This window comes from Dendrobates tinctorius, unplaced genomic scaffold, assembly GCF_039654945.1.
Source record: "Dendrobates tinctorius isolate UK_male_01 unplaced genomic scaffold, ASM3965494v1 ptg000046l, whole genome shotgun sequence".
Classification (NCBI taxonomy): domain Eukaryota; kingdom Metazoa; phylum Chordata; class Amphibia; order Anura; family Dendrobatidae; genus Dendrobates; species Dendrobates tinctorius.
Window position 1 is genome coordinate 16,233,733 of NW_027361714.1, and position 26,015 is coordinate 16,259,747.

The window sequence follows — 26,015 nt, forward strand, 5'->3', positions numbered from 1 at the left end:
AATGACTCTCGCTAAGATGGAGAAACGACATGGTCTTCAGTATCTGGAGCTTTGGGCCAGCTCGGGGGCATGCTACTTTGTACAATGAGGTAGATGCCGGACAGCCATTGGAATGTTTAACCTCTGGACATAACAGATGGCTGGAACAGGAACATGGCGGAAATTTAGTTCTTTTTCGGCAACAGAATAAATTCAAAGGAGCTTTGGTCACCATGGTTTGACACCACCAGACTTCTTTCGTTGGGGTATGTACAAACAAAAAGTCTATCGAAACAAGCCTCGGACTGTGGAAGATTTGAAGGGAAACCTCCAACGTGAAATTGCTGCTAATCTCTCCGATAAGCTTACCGATATGCTAAAGAACATTGAGCACCACATTGAAATTTGTCTGGCAGAAAGTGGAGGTCATTTCCAGCATCGCATGCAATGCAATCGATTACACATATGTCAAGGTATGTAGGTCATTATTTGGTTCAGGCTGCTTCACCCGAACGGGAATCACGACAATAATGGGGGTCTCTTTCCAGTGATTCTCCCTGTACTATAGCTACATATAGAGTCTATTTTCAACACAAAATCAAAAGACATCACATTGTGGAGTACTTACTTTCATAACTTCAACTTGCAGATCTTCATATAGAGATGGGGTCACTTTAACGGCACTCAGCATTTGGTTAAGCAGCTGCTGTTCATCAGGTTCTGTTTCCACGGATACAAATCTGTCGTCGGTGAGAAGTTTCTATAGAAAAAAGTAGCGGAGAAGCAATGAGTCAGCTCTGAGGTCATTATCGTCGTGCGACCAGCCATCCAGAGCTAAAGTCATTTTCCTATCCAAGAAAGAAGACACTTTATTTTAGATCAAGATGTTCAGCCTATATTTCTGTTAGAAGGTTTCACTATGGACTAAAATAAGGTCTCATTATGTATAAAAGTCATCAGAAATGGCAGAAAATTATATTAATGGGTTATTATAGTCAAAGGCATTTATACCATGACCTTAGTATTTGCTATACATGGTTGTAAGGTAGGTGGTCACAGAGAGGACATCAGGAGAAAGACTGGTTCCTGGACTGATGCCCTCTTGCCAGGCATTGACAGGTATCACGCATGTGGCCTCTTATAATTCAAGAGGCACTAAACCTTCAACACGTTTGTTTTTAATTTGAGTTACTTTTTAATTGCAAGCAGATCAGTGCAGGTCCAGGCCCTAACTTCCCCACCAAATGCTCAAAAAAACCCCAAAGAGGTGTGTAACTCAGCCGCCCGGAGCACAAAGAGTGATATGGATTCAATAGAAAGCATAGACTTTGTAACCTAGAAAGCATGTGCTTCATAGCTGTGAACTACTGCCCGCTGCCTGGCTGCACGCTCCTGCCCGCTGCCTGGCTGCCCGCTCCTGCCCGCTGCCTGGCTGCACGCTCCTGCCCGCTGCCTGGCTGCACGCTCCTGCCCGCTGCCTGGCTGCACGCTCCTGCCCGCTGCCTGGCTGCACGCTCCTGCCCGCTGCCTGGCTGCACACTCCTGCCCGCTGCCTGGCTGCCCGCTCCTGCCCGCTGCCTAGCTGCACGCTCCTGCCCGCTGCCTGGCTGCACGCTCCTGCCCGCTGCCTGGCTGCACGATCCTGCCCGCTGCGCAACCCTCAGGGTTTTTCTTGAGCAACTTATGGGAGTTCTCAGGACCGAGACCTCAACTCCCTGCTTGCAATTAAAAAGGCACTCAAAGATAAGAAAAAAAAGGTTTAGTTACTCAAGCACCTGATGGACACCAGATATGAGAGATGCCAATAACCCCCTTTGGTAATTAGTCCTTGGTCTTCATTATACTAAATGTAATCAATTCCTATTTTTCAGCTTCTGGACTGTTGCAGGAGAGACACCTAATTCATCAATACTGTGAGCTGTGATCTGGCCTCCAACAATGCCAAATACATACTCAAATAAAAGCAATCTATACTATACCACCTGATCTCCCCACTGTTACCTGCATGCCAGCTAGTGCTTGCTGTGCTAACTTCATATTCTTAGATTCCAGAGCAAGTTGAAGGGGGAGAAGGCATCTTTCCCTAAAACAACAAAAAACCAAAATAAAGATGTAGATAAAAAAAAAGTTTCTATGATAAATGAAGAAATTTATCAGATGGAACCCATGAATAGCTCACTGTCAATTATCTCAAAATGTCTATTTCAGACCACATACTATGACTTGTTTGCAAGGATAACATTTCACATATTAATTTTATCTGTCATATCAAATATACAATGTATGGAAATCAGCAATATGAAGATGGCTTGTATTAGTGTAGGGCAATGCATATGAACCAAGGTTTGGCAGGCCACACGTGTAACATAATATAACTATTTAATGGCATTATTCCCAGTATATATGATAAATGTATGATTGGTTGGGGTCCAATCACTGAGACCCCGTTAAGGGCCTGTCACACTAAGCGATATCGCTAGCAATATCGCTATAACGTCACTGGTTTTTGTGACGTTATAGCGATATCGCTGTGTCTGATACTTACCTCCGACCGCTCCCCCGCTGGTTATCGCTGATCGCGTGAGAACGTCCAGGACCGTTTCTCATCGTCAGCTTCCTGCTGGGCTTCCTGCTGTGACGACGAGCGACGTGTGGACGCAGGCGGGAGGACGTCAGGATCGCCTCGTCTGACAGGTAAGTAGCGACCCCCGACCCCTGCTATGTCGCTGGTGAGATCTGCCTGTGTGGCAGCTCACTAGCGACCACTTAGCGATGCACCAGCGATCCTGACCGCGTCATATCGCTGGTACATCGCTAAGTGTGACAGTACCTTTAGTCACAAGAATAAGGGGCATTTTATTCCTTGTCTGAATAGAGCGACATGGTGCATATGTGACCACTGCTCGCGCTATCAATGTACAGCTCTGGCAAAAATTAAGAGACCACTGCAAAATTTTCAGTTTGTCTGATTTTTCTCTTTATAGGTATATTTTTGAGTAAAATGTAAATTGCTCTTTTATTCTATGAACTACTGATAACATGGCTTCAAATTTCCAAGCAATAAATTTTGTATTTATTTTCAGAAAATGAGAAACGGTCAAAACAAAAAAATGCAGTGCTTGCAGACCTCAAATAATGCTAAGAAAACAAGTTCATAATCATTTAGAAACAACAATACTAATGTTTTAACTCAGGAAGAGTTCAGAAATCAATATTTTGTGGAATAACCATGATTGTTAATCACAGCTTTCATGCGTCTTGGCATGCTTTCCACCAGTCTTTCACACCGCTTTTGGGTGATCTTATACTCCTGGTACAAAAATGTAAGCAGTTCTTCTTTGACTGATTAATTGTGACCATTCATCTTCCACTTGATTACATTCCAGAGGTTTTCAATGGGGTTCAGGTCTGGAGATTGGGTTGGCCATGACAGGGATTTGGTGTGGTAGTCCTTCATCCACACATTGATTGACCTAGCTGTGCGGCATGGTGCACTGTCCTGCTGGAAAAAACAGTCCTCAGAGTTAGGGAACATTGCCTGAGCAGAAGGAATCAACTTTTTCCAGGATAACCTTGTATGTGGCTTGATTCATACGTCCTTCGCAAAAATTAACCTGCCCAATTCCAGCCTGGCTGAAGCATCCCCAGATCATCACTGATTCTCCACCAAATTTCACATTAGGTGCAAGACACTGTGGTTTGTACGCCTCTCCAGGTCTCCGTTTAACCATTAGATGACCAGGTGTTGGGCAAAACTGAAAATTAGACTCAGCAGAGAAGATTACCTTACTTCAGTCCTCTATGGCAGGGTTCCCTAAATCCAGTCCTCAAGGCCCACCAGCAGATCATGTTTTCAGGATTTCCTTTGTATTGCACAGGTGATGCAATTATCACCTGAGCAATACTAAGGAAATCCTGAAAACATGATCTGTTGGTGGGTCTTGAGGACTGGAGTTGGAGAACCCTGCTCTATGGTCCAATCCTTATGGTCTTTGGCAAACTTCAGCCTGGCTCTCCTTTGCTTCTCATTGATGAAAGGCTTTTTTCTAGTTCTACCTGACTTGAGCCCTGCCTCTAGGAGCCTGTTACGAACTGTTCTTGCAGCTTGTCCTATTGCAAGAGGATTATGACCACCACATCAGGGTTTTTTAAACTTTCCTTCATTAAATAAGATTTGGTTCAGGTGATCACCTAATCAGAGGCACATTAAGTAGAATGAGGTGTACTCTGGTTAGAATTCAACTGACGCTGGAATGGCTGTCAGACATGTAGAGAAGCGGATTTTTATAAAACGCTGCAGTGGCCTCTTAATTATTTTGCCAGAGCTATATAAGACAGCTGTTGACACACACGTGTGGAGTCACTGAATGAGGACTTAGCAAACTCATTTAAGTCCACTTGCTTAAACAAAAATCACTGACTAAGGAGGACAAACAATAAAAAAAAATCACTTATTAATATTATGTTAAAATAATTTACTTCCCAAATCTATGGTGCTCGTGCAGTCTATCCTTTATAACCCCACTCTATATTTTGATGTCATATATTGGATATTAAAAAGTGGTAAAAACACTAATGTCCTCTGTTTTTTTTTTTTATTGTTTTCGTATTATCAGTCTGTCCTATAATTATAATTTCCCCAATTGATGTTATACAATAGAAGTTATTTTCTTTCCATAGCAGGGAGTTTTTCCTTTCTCATTTGCCACATTTCAGATTATTTCTGATAATATTGCACCCAATTTCAGCATGGGATGCCAAGGGTCCACAAGTAACAAACTACATTCACATGGGATCCGCAATTTTATCATTTATCAGGTGGTATTTCCACCTGGCAGATCCCCGACGCGCGTTTCCTCCCCTTGAGAAAGCCATGCTGAAACGCGCATCGGAGATCAGTGGGGCACCTTATCTTTCACTTCACAAGGGTAAGAGGCAATTAGCATCTGTTATGACCCATTAGTGGTCATGTAGTATTACTGTTGCATATTGATCCATGATTTAAGGTTTACATAGACATGCACCTGTTTTTTTGCGGCACCTTAAACTTTTTTTGGCACATGCACTTTATATTTAGTATTCAGGTAGATTCAGTCACTGGGTACTTCATATGTTTTTGGTTGCCTTTTTACTCTGTCCATTATTTATGGGTTACCCCACTGCTTGTCTTTGAATGTTCCTCCTTGCTACCCGTTTGATTTTGGCAATATAAATGTTCTAGTTGAAGAGCCCGGTGTTGCCCGGGCATAGCAACTAACTATGGTTGGTTATAACAAATTCGGTTATAACAAATTCGGTTAGCTATAACCAATGATAATGAATATAAAATTATATATATATATATATATAAATATATATATATATATATATACACAAACACACACACACACACATACAGTATATATATATATATATATATATTATATATACACATATATACACAGTACAGACCAAAAGTTTGGACATACCTTCTCATTCAAAGAGTTTTCTTTATTTTCATGACTATGAAAATTGTAGATTCACTCTGAAGGCATCAAAACTATGATATATATCTCTGAGTGTAGAGCCCCGCCCACTCCGCATAGCTACATTCACTATAATATCTCACATCATCCCGTCAGCCAGAGCTATCGCACTATTACCCCTAATATCCCACATCATGCCGTCAGAGCCACCAGACTACTACCCCTAATATCCCACATCATCCCGTTAGCCAGAGCCACCTGACTACAATCCCTAATATCCCACATCATCCCGTGAGCCAGAGCCACCGGATAACTACCCCTAATATCCCACATCATCCTGTCACAGCCGCCGGACTACTACCACTAATATCCCACATCATCCTGTCAGAGCCACCAGACTACTACTCCTAATATCCCACATCATCCTATCAGCTAGAGCCACCGGACTACTCCCCTTAATATCCCACATCATCCCGTCAGCCTGGGTTCAGAAAGAGGAGCACTGAGTGTAACGATCCTAAATTCCATACCGGGGATCCCTTCAAGAGGGGCCTTGGGTCAGAACCAGAACGCTAAGTGGAATTGCCCTAACTTCCATACCCGGGATCCCTTTAAGAGAGGCCTGGGGTCAGAACCAAAACGCTAGATGGATTTGCCCTGACTTCCTTACCATTGATCCCTTTAATAGAAGCCTGGGGTTAGAATCAGAGTGCTGAGGGATTTGCTCTAACTTATACCAGAGATCCCTTTAAGAAAAGCCTGGGGTCAGTACAAAAGCGCAGAGTGGATTTACCCTCACTTCCGTAGCAGGGATCCCTTTAAGAGGGGCCTGTGATCAGAATGAGTGCTTAGTGGAATTGCCCTAACTTCCATACCAATGATCCCTTTAAGAGACCCTGGGGTCAGAACCACAGAGCTGAGTGGAACGGTCCTAACTTCCATACCGGGGATCCCTTTAAGAAAGGCCTGGGGTCAGAACCAGAGCGCTTAGTGGAACTGCCCTAACCTCCATACCAATGATCCCTTTAATAGAAGCCTGGGGTCAGAATCAGAACGCTGAGGGATTTGCCCTAACTTCCATACCGGAGATCCCTTTAAGAGGGAAGATGTGCCTATGGGATGGAGGATGTGTGATGGGTAGATGGGCAGGGAGGGGGGGGGGACTCATTTCTGTCCTGTGCTTTATGCTCCTTTCTGAGGGGCAGACAATGGCTGGGAGGTTATGTTCCCGGGGATGCTATATTTCTCCCACCCGGTCACTGTCTGCTGAGGTGTTGTGGAGTGGGAAAACTGTTGCTCATAGCATCCAGTCACAGCTCATCTTCTTTTAAACATCTTTGGTAAAATGAAAGATGCTTCGTGATTGGTTGGTGACACACACATACATTCAATTTTATAATATATATATATATATAATGATGTTTTTATTGGTTTTGTGTAAATAAAATTTGTTCGTGTTTATTTTAATACTTTTTCGTGGTTTATGGTTACTCTGGTTTTTCTTCTGTTTCTTTTTTATCTAAGTGGTGAAAACAAAATTCAAAACTTTCTTTAAAAAAAAAAAATTGCGCCATTTGGGTGAGGGCTTATTTTTTGTGTGCCGAGCTGTCACTCATAGAATCTGGCTATGACAACCATAGAGGTCTGCTGGAGAACTCTGGTATTCATGTCGACCCATAGGTGACGCGCAATCATGTGATGGGGTCACCGATGGGCGAGATAAAGGACGCGCTTCCAGTAAGCACGAGTTAAATGCCGCTGTCAGAAACTGACAGTGGCATTTAACTAGTTAACAGCCGCAGGTGGATCACGATTCCACCCATGGCTGTTGTGGGGCACATGTCAGCTGTATAGATCAGCTGACATGTGCCTGGAAAGGTGCGGGCTCAGCGCCAGACCCCACACCAAACAGGGGGGAGTCCGACATGGGCGTATTATTACGCCCAACGTCGGAAAGGGGTTAAAAGGTATTCAACCACACATTGCAAGCGAAGCTTTTTTTCAACCCCTTCAGACAAATGTCTAATTACGAACCATTTGGCTGTTATAACCTGCTGCAAATGTGATGCATAGCCAGATACCAGCTTCAGGCAGCGTTCCTGAAGAATCTGGAGGTCATTGTCTATAAGGAATATACTAATATTCTTGGGTTTGTGTACTTATGCCAGTCAATACTGTACTGAAAATATGACACTCTTGCAAGCCAAGCATAAATGTTAGGCTACATTCACACGTATAAACTGTCTGTCTGCTACCAGATTTTTTAATCAGATGGCACACAGACCTATAAAGTCACAGGGATACCACGACAGAAAGGGGCCAGAAGATTGTGGCATCAGCACTTATTACAATAGCTTCACCATCCTATTAAACAGTGCATGTTTTCCTTACTCTGTCATGGCAAGGGTTAATTAGTTCAGTTCATCTCCTGGAGCTTTTCTTCCTGAATTGTCTCTGCTGTTCAGTGTTAGCAACTCCCCTCTGGCATACATGCTTGCTACTGGCTAGTGATCTGTCGTTCACGAACGATCCGACAAAAAGAGCCGGCTACCTGCTGTAAACGATGGGAACCGGCACCCCAGTGAGAGCCACTAAAATCCCTGAATAGCTCTCGCTGGGCATAAAATCCTGATGTTCGGCAGACATAACTCCGCCCACCCGAACAAAACTCCCACTCAGCAATTTAATTGGTTCCTAGAAAGTGGGCAGAGTTTATGCGGTAGGTGGGCGGGGGTATGGACACCTGAGCACGTATGCAATAGGGATCCCTTTAGTATCCAAAAAAAAGTTGGCTCTTTTTGGTGAGCGAAGCCGTGAAAGCCAGATCACCAAAAAGAGCCGGACTGCCCATCACTACTACTGGCACTGAGGAGTTGCCAGTGATAGTTCTACTTCCTGGTTTGGTGGTGAAGGAGAAAGTTCAGTGTTTGACGTTGGGGGTTGGAGAGCTTTTCTGGAGATTGCTGCTTGGAGTTGGTTTGCGCGTTTTTCCTTATCCTCTCACATTTGGTTTCCCCTTTCTATACCTCCTCCATTTCCCAATCTGTTGTTTTGTGAGTGTATTTGTATGATTGTAGTTTTCTTTTATCTCTGACTGGTTAGTGTTTTCCGATACACTTCAGCCCCTCACATCTCTGGGTGGGGGAGGGATCAGATGATTTTTAACGTACACACGAGAACGTCCCTTCAGGAGTAATCCGAGGGACAGATATAGACTAGGGTGACCCTAGTTTGAGAGATCAGGTAGGTGCCCACAGGCCCTTGACATGATTTGATATATTAAGTATCGTAGATCTATTCATACATCAGTAAAAATCAAGGATCCAAGTGGGAGATCAATGAGACTTGAAGCAGGTCCCATTTAAGAGTCTGTGTGCTTTATGAATGAAAAATCAGACAGCACATGGATGTGTGAACGTAGGCTGATAAGGAGGTTGTAAGGACAGATACATTTGATGGACTGATCTATGGTCTCAGACTATTTATGTGCACAGTTATTTCAGCCGGTTTTATTTTCCTTATACTGTACAATAGCGGAAAATGAGTTCAGATCATTTGAACGTTGATAGTAACGTTTCCTGCTCACTGCTGTATTATATTATTATTTGTATACCACATAATAAAAGTAGTAATAAAGTAGTAAGAGTTCTTAGGACATAGGCCACCAACATCAGATTGGTGGGGGTCCAACACCTGGCACCCCAACTAATCAGCTGTTATCAGATTTAGTATTACAGATTAGCTCCTATTTAGGCTGTGTGCCCACGTAAGCGGTTTTTTCGCGTTTAAGCGCTTTTCCCTGCAAAACGCTTAAAAAACGTATACATTAATCATCCCATTCTTTATAATGCATTCCCCAATTTTTGTGCACATGATGCGTTTTTTTCTGCAAAAAAACGCATAGTGGAAAAAAAACGCAGCATGTTTATTAATTTTTGGGAAAAAAACGCATCTCCAACTATATTCTATGAGAATGTGGAGACTCCGGAAAAAAATGCGTAAAAAACACGCACGTTTTTCCCAGGAAGGAGTCCGGTTTTTAGTCAGGAATTTTCTGCATATGTGGGCACATAGCCTTAAAGTAGCACTCTTTTTTTACTCCATTCTGTCACTATATATACCCACATTATATATTTACTAGCTGAAGAGCCCGGCGCTGCCCGGGCATAGTAACTAACTGTGGTTAGTTATAACAAATTATAATTATCCTCCATCCCATAGTCCCATGCCCATATACACATCATACATATTCTCCATCCCATAGTCCAGTGCCCATATACCCATCATACATCCTCCATCCCAAAGTCCCGTTCCCATATACCCATCATACATATCCTCCATCCCATAGTCCAGTGCCCATATACCCATCACACATCCTCCATCCCATAGTCCCATGCCCATATACCCATCATACATATCCTCCATCCCATAGTCCCATGCCCATATACCCATCACACATCCTCCATCCCATAGTCCCATGCCCATATACCCATCACACATCCTCCATCCCATAGTCCAGTGCCCATATACCCATCATACATCCTCCATCCCAAAGTCCCGTTCCCATATACCCATCATACATATCCTCCATCCCATAGTCCAGTGCCCATATACCCATCACACATCCTCCATCCCATAGTCCCATGCCCATATACCCATCATACATATCCTCCATCCCATAGTCCAGTGCCCATATACCCATCACACATCCTCCATCCCATAGTCCCATGCCCATATACCCATCACACATCCTCCATCCCAGATTCTTCATTTGCAATTTTTAAGTCATCTTCATGTTTTGTCATGTGATATTAGTTGCTGTTTTTTTGGCACCAAATTTTCAAAAATAGTTCATGTGTTTCATGAATTTAAAGCAAAGTCAAAAATCATCTTTTTTCTGTATTGAACTTTTTTTGCAACTTTTGCAAGATGGTGCAAAAAATTGCAACGTACTAAATAATACACTGGGAAAAACTGGAGTGAGTTGGTGCCAAGTGGCAATTTATGAATCACTTGAAAGCAAGTAAAATTGCTAAACTCTGCTTACAAAGTAAAAAAAAAACAAAAAACACAACCAACTATAGGCGAGCACATATACAGTGGGTACAGAGAGTATTCAGACCCCTTTAAATTTTTCACTCTTTGTTTCATTGCAGCCATTTTGGTAAATTCAAAAAAGTTCATTTTTTTCTCATTAATGCACACTCTGCACCCCATCTTGACTGAAAAAAAAAAATGTAGGAATTTTTGCAAATTTATTAAAAAAGAAAAACAGATATCCCATGGCCATAAGTATTCAGACCCTTTCCTCAGTATTGAGTAGAAGCACCCTTTTGAACTAGTGTAGCCATGAGTCTTCTTGGGAATGATACAACAAGTTTTTCACACCTGGATTTGGGGATCCTCTGCCATTCTTCCTTGCAGATCCTCTCCAGTTCCGTCAGATTGGATGGTGAACGTTGGTGGACAGCCATTTTCAGGTCTCTCCAGAGATGCTCAATTGGGTTTAGGTCAGGGATCTGGCTGGGCCAGTCAAGAATGGTCAGAGTTGTTCTGAAGCCACTCCTTTGCTATTTTAGCTGTGTGCTTAGGGTCATTGCCTTGTTGGAAAGTGAACCTACGACCAAGTCGGAGGTCCAGAGCACTCTGGAAGAGGTTTTCATCCAGGATATTTCTGTACTTGGCCGCATGCATGTTTCCTTCAATTGCAACCAGTCGTTCTATCCCTGCAGCTGAAAAAATCCCCCATAACAGGATGCTGCCACCACTATGTTTCATTGTTGGTATTGTAGTGGGCAGGTGATGAGCTGTGCCTGGTTTTCTCCACACATACCTATAAGAATTATCACCAAAAAGATCTATATTCGTCTCATCAGACCAGAGAATCTTATTTCTCACAGACTGGGAGTCCTTCATGTGTTTTTTTTTTTAGCAAACTCTATGTGGGCTTTCATATGTCTTGCACTGAGGAGAGGCTTCCGTCGGGCCATTCTGCCATACAGGCCTGACTGGTTGTGGGCTGCAGTGATAGTTGACTTTGTAGAACTTTCTCCCATCTCCCTACTGCATCTGTGGAGCTCAGCCACAGTGATCTTGGGGTTATTATAGTGGTTTGAAAAAACCACTATATTGTAATCCGAACGCTGCTAACTTATTCTTCTTCTTCTTATTATTATTATTATTAAGTTGATTTCCGCAATTAATGCGGCCCGAACCGCTACACGCACAGACTCCGTTGAGGTGTCGTTTCGAAGCCAGCGTCCATGAGAGGTGTGCTAAGTATTTTTCGTGTCGATCGGATTTGTAGTTTTTGCGCAATTTGCGTTTGAAAATTTTTTTTCCCGTCATTGGAATGCACTGTCTCCAATGCTTTTCAATAGGAAATGGCAAAACGTGCCCTGAGGCGATTGAAATGGCAGTTGAGCTCATTGATATGCGCAGGCAGACCCAGTTACTATGCCAACGCCTACGAACTTCACCTGAACCCCAGCACAGAGCCTCTGCCACATAATATCAGCTCTTAAAGCGAAACCCACAGCACAAATGCAAATATAGCTTCATCACATGACACATGCCCCTGAGAGAGAATGTGTGCGCCAAAGTGGAATTAAAAGAAGCCCAGTGAGCCAAACTAGCTCTTAAAGTGCCAACGAGCCAAAGTGATTGTTAAAGGGCCAGCGCACCCAAATGAGTCTTAAAGGGCCGACACACCAAATCGGAGACTGAGCCACCCCGGCCTCCAAATCGGAGGCTGAGCCACCCCGGCCTCCAAATCGGACGCTGAGCCACCCCGGCCTCCAAATCGGAGGCTGATCCACCCCGGTCACCAAATCGGAGGCTGATCCACCCCGGCCTCCAAATCGGAGGCTGATCCACCCCGGCCTCCAAATCGGAGGCTGATCCACCCCGGCCTCCAAATCGGAGGCTGAGCCACCCCGGCCTCCAAATCGGAGGCTGAGCCACCCCGGCCTCCAAATCGGAGGCTGAGCCACCCCGGCCTCCAAATCGGAGGCTGATCGACCCCGACATCCAAATCGGAGGCTGAGCCACCCCGGCCTCCAAATCGGAGGCTGAGCCACCCCGGCCTCCAAATCGGAGGCTGAGCCACCCCGGCCTCCAAATCGGAGGCTGAGCCACCCCGGCCTCCAAATCGGGGGCTGAGCGACCCCGGCCTCCAAATCGGAGGCTGAGCCACCCCGGCCTCAAAATCGGAGGCTGAGCCACACCGGCCTCCAAATCGGAGGCTGATCCACCCCGGCCTCCAAATCGGAAGCTGAGCCACCCCGGCCTCCAAATCGGAGGCTGATCCACCCCGGCCTCCAAATCGGAGGCTGATCGACCCCGACATCCAAATCGGAGGCTGAGCCACCCCGGCCTCCAAATCGGAGGCTGATCCACCCCGGCCTCCAAATCGGAAGCTGAGCCACCCCGGCCTCCAAATCGGAGGCTGAGCCACCCCGGCCTCCAAATCGGAGGCTGATCGACCCCGACATCCAAATCGGAGGCTGAGCCACCCCGGCCTCCAAATCGGAGGCTGAGCCACCCCGGCCTCCAAATTGGAGGCTGAGCCACCCCGGCCTCCAAATCGGAGGCTGAGCCACCCCGGCCTCCAAATCGGGGGCTGAGCGACCCCGGCCTCCAAATCGGAGGCTGAGCCACCCCGGCCTCCAAATCGGAGGCTGAGCCACACCGGCCTCCAAATCGGAGGCTGATCCACCCCGGCCTCCAAATCGGAAGCTGAGCCACCCCGGCCTCCAAATCGGAGGCTGAGCCACCCCGGCCTCCAAATCGGAGGCTGAGCCACCTCGGCCTCCAAATCGGAGGCTGAGCCACCCCGGCCTCCAAATCGGAGGCTGAGCCACCCCGGCCTCCAAATCGGAGGCTGAGCCACCCCGGCCTCCAAATCGGAGGCTGAGCCACCTCGGCCTCCAAATCGGAGGCTGATCCACCCCGGCCTCCAAATCGGAGGCTGAGCCACCCCGGCCTCCAAATCGGAGGCTGATCCACCCCGGCCTCCAAATCGGAGGCTGATCCACCCCGGCCTCCAAATCGGAGGCTGATCCACCCCAGCCTCCAAATCGGAGGCTGATCCACCCCGGCCTCCAAATCGGAGGCTGATCCACCCCGGCCTCCAAATCGGAAGCTGAGCCACCCCGGCCTCCAAATCGGAGGCTGATCCACCCCGGCCTCCAAATCGGAGGCTGATCGACCCCGACATCCAAATCGGAGGCTGAGCCACCCCGGCCTCCAAATCGGAGGCTGATCCACCCCGGCCTCCAAATCGGAAGCTGAGCCACCCCGGCCTCCAAATCGGAGGCTGAGCCACCCCGGCCTCCAAATCGGAGGCTGATCGACCCCGACATCCAAATCGGAGGCTGAGCCACCCCGGCCTCCAAATCGGAGGCTGAGCCACCCCGGCCTCCAAATCGGAGGCTGAGCCACCCCGGCCTCCAAATCGGAGGCTGAGCCACCCCGGCCTCCAAATCGGGGGCTGAGCGACCCCGGCCTCCAAATCGGAGGCTGAGCCACCCCGGCCTCCAAATCGGAGGCTGAGCCACACCGGCCTCCAAATCGGAGGCTGATCCACCCCGGCCTCCAAATCGGAAGCTGAGCCACCCCGGCCTCCAAATCGGAGGCTGAGCCACCCCGGCCTCCAAATCGGAGGCTGAGCCACCTCGGCCTCCAAATCGGAGGCTGAGCCACCCCGGCCTCCAAATCGGAGGCTGAGCCACCCCGGCCTCCAAATCGGAGGCTGAGCCACCCCGGCCTCCAAATCGGAGGCTGAGCCACCTCGGCCTCCAAATCGGAGGCTGATCCACCCCGGCCTCCAAATCGGAGGCTGAGCCACCCCGGCCTCCAAATCGGAGGCTGATCCACCCCAGCCTCCAAATCGGAGGCTGATCCACCCCGGCCTCCAAATCGGAGGCTGATCCACCCCAGCCTCCAAATCGGAGGCTGATCCACCCCGGCCTCCAAATCGGAGGCTGATCCACCCCGGCCTCCAAATCGGAGGCTGATCCACCCCGGCCTCCAAATCGGAGGCTGATCGACCCAGGCCTCCAAATCGGAGGCTGATCCACCCCGGCCTCCAAATCGGAGGCTGAGCCAACCCGGCCTCCAAATCGGTGGCTGAGCCACCCCGGCCTCCAAATCGGAGGCTGAGCCAACCCGGCCTCCAAATCGGAGGCTGAGCCACCCCGGCCTCCAAATCGGAGGCTGAGCCACCCCGGCCTCCAAATCGGAGGCTGAGCCACCTCGGCCTCCAAATCGGAGGCTGAGCCACCCCGACCTCCAAATCGGAGGCTGAGCCACCCCGGCCTCCAAATCGGAGGCTGAGCCACCCCGGCCTCCAAATCGGAGGCTGAGCCACCCCGGCCTCCAAATCGGAGGCTCTTTGACCTCGGCCTCCAAATCGGAAGCTCAACGACCCCGGCCTCCAAATTGGAGGCTGAGCGACCCCAGCCTCCAAATCTTACCCAGAGTGGCCCCACCCACCAAATCGGACCCTGTGGGGCCCCGCTCACCAAATCGGACCCTGAGGCCCCGCCCACCAAATTGGACCCAGAGTGGTTCCGCCCACCAAATTGGACCCAGAGTGGTCCCGCCCACTAAATTGGACCCAGAGTGGTCCCGCCCACTAAATTGGACCCAGAGGGGCTCCGCCCACAAAATCAGACCCAGAGGGGCCCCTGCCACAAAATCAGACCCTGAGGGGCCGCGGCCACAAAATTGGACCCTGATAGGCCCCGGACACAAAATCGGACCCTGAGGGGCCCCAACCACAAAATCAGACCCTGAGGGGACCCAACCACAAAATCGGACCCTGAGAGGTCCCGCCCACCAAATTGGACCCAGAGTGGTCCCGCCCACCAAATTGGACTCAGAGGGGCCCCACCCACAAAATCGGACCCAGAGGGGACCCTGCCACAAAATCGGACCCTGAGGGGCCGCGGCCACAAAATCAGACCCTGAGGGGCCGCGGCCACAAAATCGGACCCTGAGGGGCCCCAACCACAAAATCGGACCCTGAGGGGACCCAACCACAAAATCGGACCCTGAGGGGCCCCTGACACAAAATCGGACCCTGAGGGGCCCCGGCCACAAAATCGGACCCTGAGGGGCCCAATCCACAAAATCGGACCCTGAGGGGCCCTGCCCACCAAATTGGACCCTGAGGGGCCCCGCCCACCAAATCGGACCCTGAGAGGCCCCACCCACAAAATCGGACCCTGACGGGCCCCGGCCACAAAATCGGACCCTGAGGGGCCCCACCCACAAAATTGGACCCTGAGGGGTTCCGGCCACAAAAATCGGATCCTGAGTGGCCCGGCCACAAAATCAGACCCTGAGGGGCCCCAGCCACAAAATCAGACCCTGAGGGGCCCCACCCACAAAATCAGGCCCTGAGGGGCCCCACCCACAAAATCAGACCCTGAAGCCAAAGTGGCCCCTGAGAGGCACCCACAGTTAAATCGTATCCTGAGTTGAAAGTCTTGCAGGGGCAGCAGGCAAGTCTCTCTTAAAGGGGCAGCCCGGGCACCATTTCAAACCACTATCTGTACTTCCTTCAGGAAATACACATCTAGTATTATTATTACTATTCAGTTCAGTTGATTTCCGCAATTAATGCGACCCGAACCGCTACATGCACTGACTCCGTTGAGGCGTCGTTTCGAAGCCAGCGTCCACGAGAGGTGTGCTAAGTATTTTTCGTGTCAATCGGATTTGTAGTTTTTGCACAATTTGCGTTTGAAAAAAACATTTTCCTGTCATTGGAATGCACTGTCTCAATGCATTTTAATGGGAAAATGTTGCCATAGGGAAAACATGGGGCAGTCATGAGGTGGCAGTTAAGCTCATTGATATGCGCAGGCACACCCAGTTACTATGCCAACGCCTACGAGCGTCACATGACCTCTCCAAGACAGAGCTTCTGCCACATAATATCAGCTCTTAAAGCGAAACCCATAGCACAAATGCAAATCTAGCCTCATCACATGACACATGCCCCTGAGAGAGAATGTGCGCCAAAGTGGATTTAGAAGCCCAGTGAGCCACCCTGGCTCTTAAAGGGCCGACGTGTCAAAGTGATTCTTAAAGGGCCGACGCACCGAAATGAGTCTTAAAGGGCCGGCGCGCCAAATCGAAAGCTGAGTGACCCCGGCCTCCAAATCGGAGGCTGAGCCACCCCGGCCTCCAAATCGGAGGCTGAACCACCCCAGCCTCCAAATTGGAGGCTGAGTCACCCTGGCCTCCAAATCGGACCCAGTGTGGCCCCGCTCAAAAAATCAGACCCAGAGTGGCCCAGCCCACCAAATCGGACCCTAAAGGTCCCCGTCCACCAAATCGGACCCTGAGGAGCCCCGCCCACCAAATCGGACCCTGAGGAGCCCCAACCACCAAATCGGACCCAGAGTGACCCCGCCCACCAAATCGGACCCTGAAGGGCCCCGCCCACCAAATCGGACCCAGAGGGGCCCCGCCCACCAAATCGGACCATGAGGGGCACCACCCACTAAATCAGACCCAGAGTGACCCCGCCCACCAAAATGGACCCAGGGGGCTCCACTCACAAAATCAGACCCTAAGGGGCCCCACCCACAGAATCGGACCCTGAGTGGGCCCGGCCACAAAATCAGACCCTGAGGGGCCCCAACCACAAAATCGGACCCTGAGAGACCCCGGCCACAAAATCGAACCTAGAGGGGCCCCAGTCACAAAATAGGACCCTGAGGGGCCCCAACCACAAAATCAGACCCTGAGGTGCCCCGGTCACAAAATCGGACCCTGAGGGGCCTCACCCACAAAATCAGACCCTGAGGGGCCCACCCACAAAATCAGACCCTGAGGGGCCCCACCCACAAAATCAGACCCTGAGGGGCTCCACCCACAAAATCGGACCCTGAGAGACCCCGGCCACAAAATCGAACCCAGAGGGGCCCCAGTCACAAAATCAGACCCTAAGGGGCTCCGGTCACAAAATCGGACCCTGAGGGGTCCCAACCACAAAATCAGACCCTGAGGGTCCCCGGTCACAAAATCGGACCCTTAGGGGCCCCACCCACAAAATCAGACCCTGAGGGGCCCCAGCCACAAAATCGGACCCTGAGGGGACCCACCCACAAATCCAGACCCTGAGGGGCCCCGGCCACAAAATCGGACCCCGAGGGGCCCCAACCACAAAATCAGACCCTGAGGGTCCCCGGTCCCAAAATCGGACCCTGAGGGGCCCCACCCACAAAATCAGACCCTGAGGGGCCCCAGCCACAAAATCAGACCCTGAGGGGCCCCGGTCACAAAATCGGACCCTGAGGGGCCCCACCCACAAAATCGAACCCAGAGGGGCCCCAGTCACAAAATCGGACCCTAAGGGGCCCCGGTCACAAAATCGGACCCTGAGGGGCCCCGCTTACAAAATCATACCCTGAGGGACCCCAGCCACAAAATCGGACCCTGAGGGGCCCCACCCACAAAATCGGACCCTGAGGGGACCCACCCACAAAATCGGACCCTGAGGGGACCCACCCACAAATACAGACCCTGAGGGGCCCCGGCCACAAAATCGGACCCTGAGAGACCCCGGCCACAAAATCGGACCCTGAGGGGCCCCACCCACAAAATCAGACCCTGAGGGGCCCCAGCCACAAAATCAGACCCTAAGGGGCCCCGGTCACAAAATCGGACCCTGAGGGGCCCCGCTTACAAAATCAGACCCTGAGGGACCCCAGCCACAAAATCGGACCCTGAGGGTCCCCGGTCACAAAATCGGACCCTGAGGGGCCCCACCCACAAAATCAGACCCTGAAGGGCCCCAGCCACAAAATCAGACCCTGAGGGGCCCCGGTCACAAAATCGGACCCTGAGGGGCCCCACCCACAAAATGAGACCCTGAGGGGCCCCAGCCACAAAATCAGACTCTGAGGGGCCCCAGCCACAAAACCAGACCCTGAGGGGCCCCACCCACAAAATCGAACCCAGAGGGGCCCAAGTCACAAAATCGGACCCGAAGGGGCCCCGGTCACAAAATCGGACACTGAGGGGCCCCGCTTACAAAATCAGACCCTGAGGGACCCCAGCCACAAAATCGGACCCTGAGGGGCCCCACCCACAAAATCGGACCCTGAGGGGACCCACCCACAAAATCGGACCCTGAGGGGACCCACCCACAAATACAGACCCTGAGGGGCCCCGGCCACAAAATCGGACCCTGAGAGACCCCGGCCACAAAATCGGACCCTGAGGGGCCCCACCCACAAAATCAGACCCTGAGGGGCCCCAGCCACAAAATCAGACCCTGAGGGGCCCCAGCCACAGAATCAGACCCTGAGGGGCCCCACCCACAAAATCGAACCCAGAGGGGCCCCAGTCACAAAATCGGACCCTAAGGGGCCCCGGTCACAAAATCGGACCCTGAGGGGCCCCACTTACAAAATCAGACCCTGAGGGACCCCAGCCACAAAATCGGACCCTGAGGGGCCCCACCCACAAAATCGGACCCTGAGGGGACCCACCCACAAAATCGGACCCTGAGGGGACCCACCCACAAATACAGACCCTGAGGGGCCCCGGCCACAAAATCGGACCCTGAGGGGCCCCAACCACAAAATCAGACCCTGAGGGTCCCCGGTCACAAAATCGTACCCTGAGGGGCCCCACCCACAAAATCAGACCCTGAGGGGACCCAGCCACAAAATCAGACCCTGAGGGGCCCCAGCCACAAAATCGAACCCTGAGGGGCCCCACCCACAAAATCGGACCCTGAGGGGCCCCACCCACAAAATCGGACCTTGAGGGCCCCGCCCACTAAATTAGACCCTGAGGGGCCCCACCCTCAAAATCGGACCCTGAGGGGCCCCAGCCACAAAATCAGACCCTGAGGGTCCCCAGCCACAAAATTGGACCCTGAGGGGCCCCAGCCACAAAATTGGACCCTGAGGGGCCCCACCCACAAAATTGGACCCTGAGGGGCCCCACCCACAAATCCGGACCCTGAAGGGCCCCGGCCACAAAATCGGACCCTGAGAGACCCCGGCCACAAAATCAGACCCTGAGGGGCCCTGGTCACAAAATCGGACCCTGAGGGGCCCCACCCACAAAATCAGACCCTGAGGGACCCCAGCCACAAAATCAGACCCTGAGGTCATGAAACCCCTGTCTCCAACGCCACTTCTGATGTGTGCACGACCAACACCTCTTCCAAGTTGCCCCCGGCCCCTAATAATAAAATATAATAAATAAATCTTTATATAGCGCTAACATATTCCGCAGCGCTTTACAGTTTACACACATTATCATCACTGTCCCCAATGGGGCTCACAATCTAAATTCCCTATCAGTATTGTCTTTGGAATGTGGGAGGAAACCGGAGTACCCAGAGGAAACCCACGCAAACACTGGGAAAACATACAAACTCCTTGCAGATGTTGTCCTTGGTGGGATTCAAACCCAGGACCCCAGCGCTGCAAGGCTGCAGCGCTAACCACTGAGCCACCATGCTGCCCCTACGGCTTGTGTGACAACCATCACCGCTGCTGTGTGCTGGGAATGCCTCAACCAACCGGTTTACCAGAGTTGCTTGTTTGTTAGTCAATATTAGGTCAAGGTTCTCCTGTGGCATGATGTTTTGGAATTTGCCTTTATAGCGTGGATCCAGGATGCTGGCCAACCAGTAGTCATCATCGTTCATCATTTTGGCAATGTGGAGGTCCCTTTTTAGGATCTGCAAGGCATAATCTGACATGTGGGCCAATGTTCCCGGTGTCAATGATGCACTGCGAGTGCTGGGTGGAGGAGCACTTTCAGGCAAATCCACATCCCTCCAGTCACGCACATACCCAGTACCAGACCTTGCCATGCCAACATTTTCTCTTGCCCCACGAGAAGCATCCTCCTCCCCTAAATAATCATTGCCATCATCATCCTCCTTCTCCTCTTCTTCCTCCACCTCGTCCACGACAGTTCCCTGAACAGACAATGGCTGACTGTCATCAAGGCTTCCCTCCTCCTCTTCCTCATCATCCTCAGCTGCAGACGCCTGCTCCTTGATGAGCGTCAAAGTTTGCACGAGCAGACGCATAAGTGGGATTCTCATGCTTATGATGGCGTTGTCTGTGCTTACCAGCCGTGTGCATTCCTCAAAACATTTAAGGACTTTACAGAGGTCTTTCAGCCTCGACCACTGCACACTTGTCAACTCCATGTCTGCCCTCAAAGTGCCTGCCCGTGTATCCTCCCACAAATGCATTGCGGCCTGCCTCTGTTCGCACAGCCGCTCAACCATGTGCAGGGTGGAGTTCCCCCTTGTTGCAACGTCGATAATTAGGCGGTGCTTGGGAAGGTGGAGCAATCACTGCAGCTTCTGCATACTACTGGAGTGTACCGGCGACCGGTGGATGTGCGAGCACAGTTTTCGAACCTTATGGAGCAGGCCTGTTAACTCCGGATAATTAGTGAGGAAGCACTGCACCACCAGGTTCAAGGTGTGAGCCAAGCAAGTATGTGTCTGAGCTTTGAAAGGGCTATGGCTGCCACAAAATTCTGGCCGTTATCACTAACTACCTTGCCTGCCTCAAGACTCAGTTTGTCGCTGAAAGTAGTCGGCCAGTACCTCCGCCGTGTGTCTGTCGCCCAAACACATCATCTGAAACACAGCCTGCTGACGCTTTCCACTAGCTGATCGATAGTGGGACACCTCGTGTGCACCACTGTCAGCTGCGGATGCAGTGCTCGTGCGACTGCGCTCTGTGGACAAGCTTTCGCTTCTGGAGGAGGAGGAGGGTCGAACGCCTACAGCCAACTGTTTCCTATACCGTGGGCTAAGCAGCACTGTGCCATCACAGCTGTCCCCTGTGGACCCTGCATCCACCACATTAACCCAGTGCGCAGTGATGGACACGTAACGGCCCTGGCCATGCCTACTGGACCATGCATCAGTTGTGAGGTGCACCTTTCCACTCACTGATTGCTTGAGTGCATGGACAATGCGGTCTTTCACATGAAGGTGGAGGGCTGGGATGGCTTTGCGAGAAAAGAAGTGGCGACTGGGTAGGTCATAGCGTGGTACTGCGTAGGCCATGAGCTCGTGGAAAGCTGCGCTTTCAACCAACCGATAGGGCATCATCTCTAACGAGATTAGTTTGGCAATGTGGGTGTTCAAACCCAGTGTACGCGGATGAGAGGATGAGTACTTTCTTGTCCTACTCATAGTCTCTGGTAGGGTGAGCTGGACTTGAGAGCTGCATATGGTGGAACTAGCGGTGGACATGGCGGACTGAGAGAGGGTTGATGATGGTGATGGAGTTGGTGTTCTTTCTGATGGCCTAGATTCAGTTTTTCGCTGCAATAACAGTGGGATTCCCTGACTGATTTGCCCTTGCGACGACAACTCAACATTTGCTGCTGGTGGTGTGCTAACCGGTGGACTTACAGTGGGGGAAACAATGTAGCGTTGCTGACTACCTTCTTTGGGAGCAGTAGCACATGTGGTACATGAGTTTTGGTAGTCCGTCCACGCTTGCAAGTGCATGGTGGTTAAATGTCTTAGCATGCAACTGGTATTCAAATTTCTCAGATTTTTCCCTCGGCTAAAGGTCTTTGCGGACTTCTTACAGATAACTTTTGCCTGATCATTAGGATTTTGTTTAAAAAATTGCTACACTGCACTCTTCCTATTATGGAAGACATTTTGAGGCCTTGCACGCTGTGCTATTTTGACCGTCTGGCCAAGCTGTACAGCAACTCTTTTGGTTTTTGTAACCCATTTTTGGCCTGCTAGGGGCCTGCTAGATAACAGCTGTTGCGATGTCGATGCCCGCTGCGGATGATCCTCCTCCTCTTCTGAGCTATTGGCAGCGGCACCTTCTACCCCCAATGGATGCCAATCTGGGTCAGCAGCTGGGTCATCCATCACCTCCTCTTCAATGTAATGTGCACCTTCCTCTGTGTCACCATGTATGGTGGTATAGTATGCGGGAAGGGGCACCTGAGTTTCATCTGTGTCAGAGTCTGCCTCAGTACACTGCGAGGACAATGTAGTGCTCTGAGTGAATGTACCAGCAGAATCATCTATCAGTGGCTGTGCATCAGTATACTCCATGTCAGATTCATCTTTGCCTGGGTAATTCACGATTTGACTTGATAACCCAGGCATGGTATGTGAAAACAGCTCCATGGAGTAATCTGTAGTGTGGCCTGCCGCATCCTTCAATTTTGGTTGGGGTGAAGGACACAAGGAAAGGTGTGGTTCATGAACATGAGCCTCCAATGATGACTCAGTGCTTTTATTTTTTAAAACTTCAGAAGAGGAGGAGATAGAGCTGGAGGCTGAGTCAGCAATGTAAGCCAAAACTTGTTCTTGAAGCTCCGGCTTTAAAAACGGTTTACCTACTCCCAGAAAAGGGAGTCTTCGAGGCCTTGTGGAGCCAGACGATGACGCAGGCTCAACACCTCCTGCATTAGGTGCTATTTTGCTTTTGCCACTACCATCAGATCCACCACCAACACCAACACCATCATTACCAGCTGCCATCCCCCGCCCACTTCCACGGACTCTTCCACCACACTTCCTCTTTTTTGGGGAAAATGTACCCAAAAAACCACCAACTATATGGTACTGTAAAACAAGGTACAAGGTGTATATAGTAGTGGGGAAAATTGGAATCTCTGTAGACTTCAGGACACAGCTGGATTCTGTCAGGCCCTGTTTATTTTACACCGCAATGTGACAGGCAGATTCTGGATGGTGTAATAAAGGTGGATAGAGGACTGTGGAGAATTGGAATCTCTGTAGACTTCAGGACACAGTTGGATTCTGTCAGGCCCTGTTTATTTTACACCGCAATGTGACAGGCAGATTCTGGATGGTGTAATAAAGGTGGATAGAGGACTGTGGAGAATTGGAATCTCTGTAGACTTCAGGACACAGTTGGATTCTGTCAGGCCCTGTTTATTTTACACCGCAATGTGACAGGCAGATTCTGGATGTTGTAAGAAAGGTGGATAGAGGACTGTGGAGAATTGGAATCTCTCTACACTTCAGGACACAGTTGGATTCTGTCAGGCCCTGTGTCTATAACACCGCAATGTAACCGGCAGAAATTGCCCAGTGTATGACAAACTACAAGGTGTATATAGAATTGGGCAGAATTGGAATCTCCCTAGAATGTATGTCTGTAAGAACCTGCTGTGTGGATGGCAAAGTCTCCTGCTGCCTCCCAAATCACACAACATCTTATTTTCTACTTGCTCCAAGTTGGCCTCAGCCAGCTCCGTGATTGATCCAGGGCTTCAACACAGCCAGTTGTTGCTTGGAAGTGCCATCCGCACAGATAGAAACACTCGCTCCTGTGTCAGTGGGGTTCAGTAACGCCAGCTGCTCTCCTGCTGTGTTGATGGCAAAGTCTCCTGCTGCCTACACAGTCACACTACTACTGATTTTTAACCATGCTCCACTTAGGCCTCTGGCTCCACTGTCTCTAGTATTTCCCCTGGCCTCCAACCCCCCCAGCTGCTGCTCTGAAGTGGCGTCTGCATAATCCACACTTGTTCCTGGGTTACAGGGGCTCTGTCACGTCAGTGGATCCCCTGATGTGTGTCCGGCTATGTCTCCTGCTCTGTCCACATTCCCACTACTAGTAGTGGGAATGTAGACAGAGCAGGAGACCTTGCCGGACACACATCAGGGGATCCACTGACGTGACAGAGCCCCTGTAACCCAGGAACAAGTGTGGATTATGCAGACGCCACTTCAGAGCAGCAACTGGCGGGGTTGGAGGCCAGGGGAAATACTATAGTGTCTTTGGCACGGGTACTCCCTCCTGCCCAGCCTGGTTCCAGCGCACCTGCTTTTTCCGGGTAGTGTCAACGTCACTTTGCCACCAATACGTTGTCCTGTCGTGTTGCCGTCGGTTTAGTCGAGCCTATGGTGCCCGCAGTTTAGGTGCTTCCTATGTGGGCTGTGGGTTCTGGTAATAAAGGCTGATTCCGTAGTGCCAATAGTACAAGCACCCCCTGTAGGACTGTGGGTTTCGGTAACTGCGGCCGGCTCATGGCCTTGCAACTTTGTCTTTTCCATGGGTACCTTCTGCTACCTATCCGGGTTCCAGCACCGTCAGCTGGTTCTCGGCAGTGCCTTTGGCCTAGGTGCCTCCTTCTTGGTATCCGAGTTCCAGCAACGTCTGCTGGTCCTTGGTAGTGCTTTCTAGCACAGGTACCTCCTGCTTAGTAACCGTGTAACAGCACCGTCAGCTGGTCCACGGTTGTGCCATTGGCTGTTGTTCCTTCTGCTGTCCCTCCGGGTTCCAGCACCGTCAGCTGGTTCTCGGAAGTGTCTTTGGCACGGGCACTCCCTCCTGCCCAGCCTGGTTCCAGCACGCCTGCTGTTTTCGGGTAGTGTCAACGTCACTTTGCCATCAATACGTTGTCCTGTCGTGTTGCGGTCGGGTTAGCCGAGTCTATGGTGCCTGCAGTTTCGGTGCTTCCTATGTGGGCTGCGGGTTCTGGTAATAAAGGCTGCTTCCGTAGTGCCAATAGGACAAACACCCCCTGTTGGACTGTGGGGTTCGGTAACTGCGTCCTACTCGTGGCCTTGCAACTTTGTTGATTATGGGTACCTTGCGCTACCCATACGGGTTCCAGCACCGCCAGCTGGTTCTCGGCAGAGCCTTTGGCCTAGGTGCCTCCTTCTTGGTATCCGAGTTCCAGCAATGTCTGCTGGTCCTTGGTAGTGCTTTGTAGCACAGGTACCTCCTGCTTAATAACCATGTTCCAGCACCGTCAGCTGGTCCACGATTGTGCCATTGGCTCTTGTTCCTTCTGCTGCCCCTCCGGGTTCCAGCACCATCAGCTGGTCCTCGCTAGTTTCATTTTCTCTTGTAGCTTCTGCTACCTATCCGGGTTCCAGCACCATCAGCTGGTTCTCGGCAGTGCCTTTGGCCTAGGTGCCTCCTTCTCGGTATCCGAGTTCCAGCAACGTCTGCTGGTCCTTGGTAGTGCTTTGTAGCACAGGTACCTCCTGCTTAGTAACTGTGTTCCAGCACCATCAGCTGGTCCACGGTTGTGCCATTGGTTCTTGTTCCTTCTGCTGCCCCTCCGGGTTCTAGCACCATCAGCTGGTCCTCGCTAGTTTCATTTGCTCTTGCAGCTTCTGCTACCCATCCGGGTTCCAGCACCGTCAGCTGGTTCTCGGCAGTGCCTTTGGTCTAGGTGCCTCCTTCTCGGTATCCGAGTTCCAGCAACGTCTGCTGGTCCTTGGTAGTGCTTTGTAGCACAGGTACCTCCTGCTTAGTAACCATGTTCCAGCAACGTCAGCTGGTCCACGGTTGTGCCATTGGCTCTTGTTCCTTCTGCTGCCCCTCCGGGTTCCAGCACCATCAGCTGGTCCTCGCTAGTTTCATTTGCTCTTGCAGCTTCTGCTACCCATCCGGGTTCCAGCACCGTCATCTGGTTCTCGGCAGTGCCTTAGGCCTAGGTGCCTCCTTCTCGGTATCCAAGTTCCAGCAACGTCTGCTGGTCCTTGGTAGTGCTTTGGAGCACAGGTACCTCCTGCTTAGTAACCGTGTTCCAGAACCGTCA

At 50.6% G+C, this 26,015-nt stretch overlaps 1 protein-coding gene across 2 annotated transcripts in view; it reads right to left on the bottom strand.

The window, feature by feature from the left end:
* The window catches only part of LOC141089603 (brefeldin A-inhibited guanine nucleotide-exchange protein 3-like), a 153,095-nt gene that overhangs the window by 59,743 nt on the left and 67,337 nt on the right, over positions 1-26,015 (bottom strand). For both annotated transcript variants that reach the window (XM_073576113.1, XM_073576112.1), the window contains exons 3-4: positions 1,981-2,062; positions 608-739 (exon numbers count right to left, since the gene is read on the bottom strand). In XM_073576113.1, coding sequence (XP_073432214.1) covers positions 608-739; positions 1,981-2,062 — 214 coding nt within the window. The remainder of the gene's footprint in view (positions 1-607; positions 740-1,980; positions 2,063-26,015) is intronic.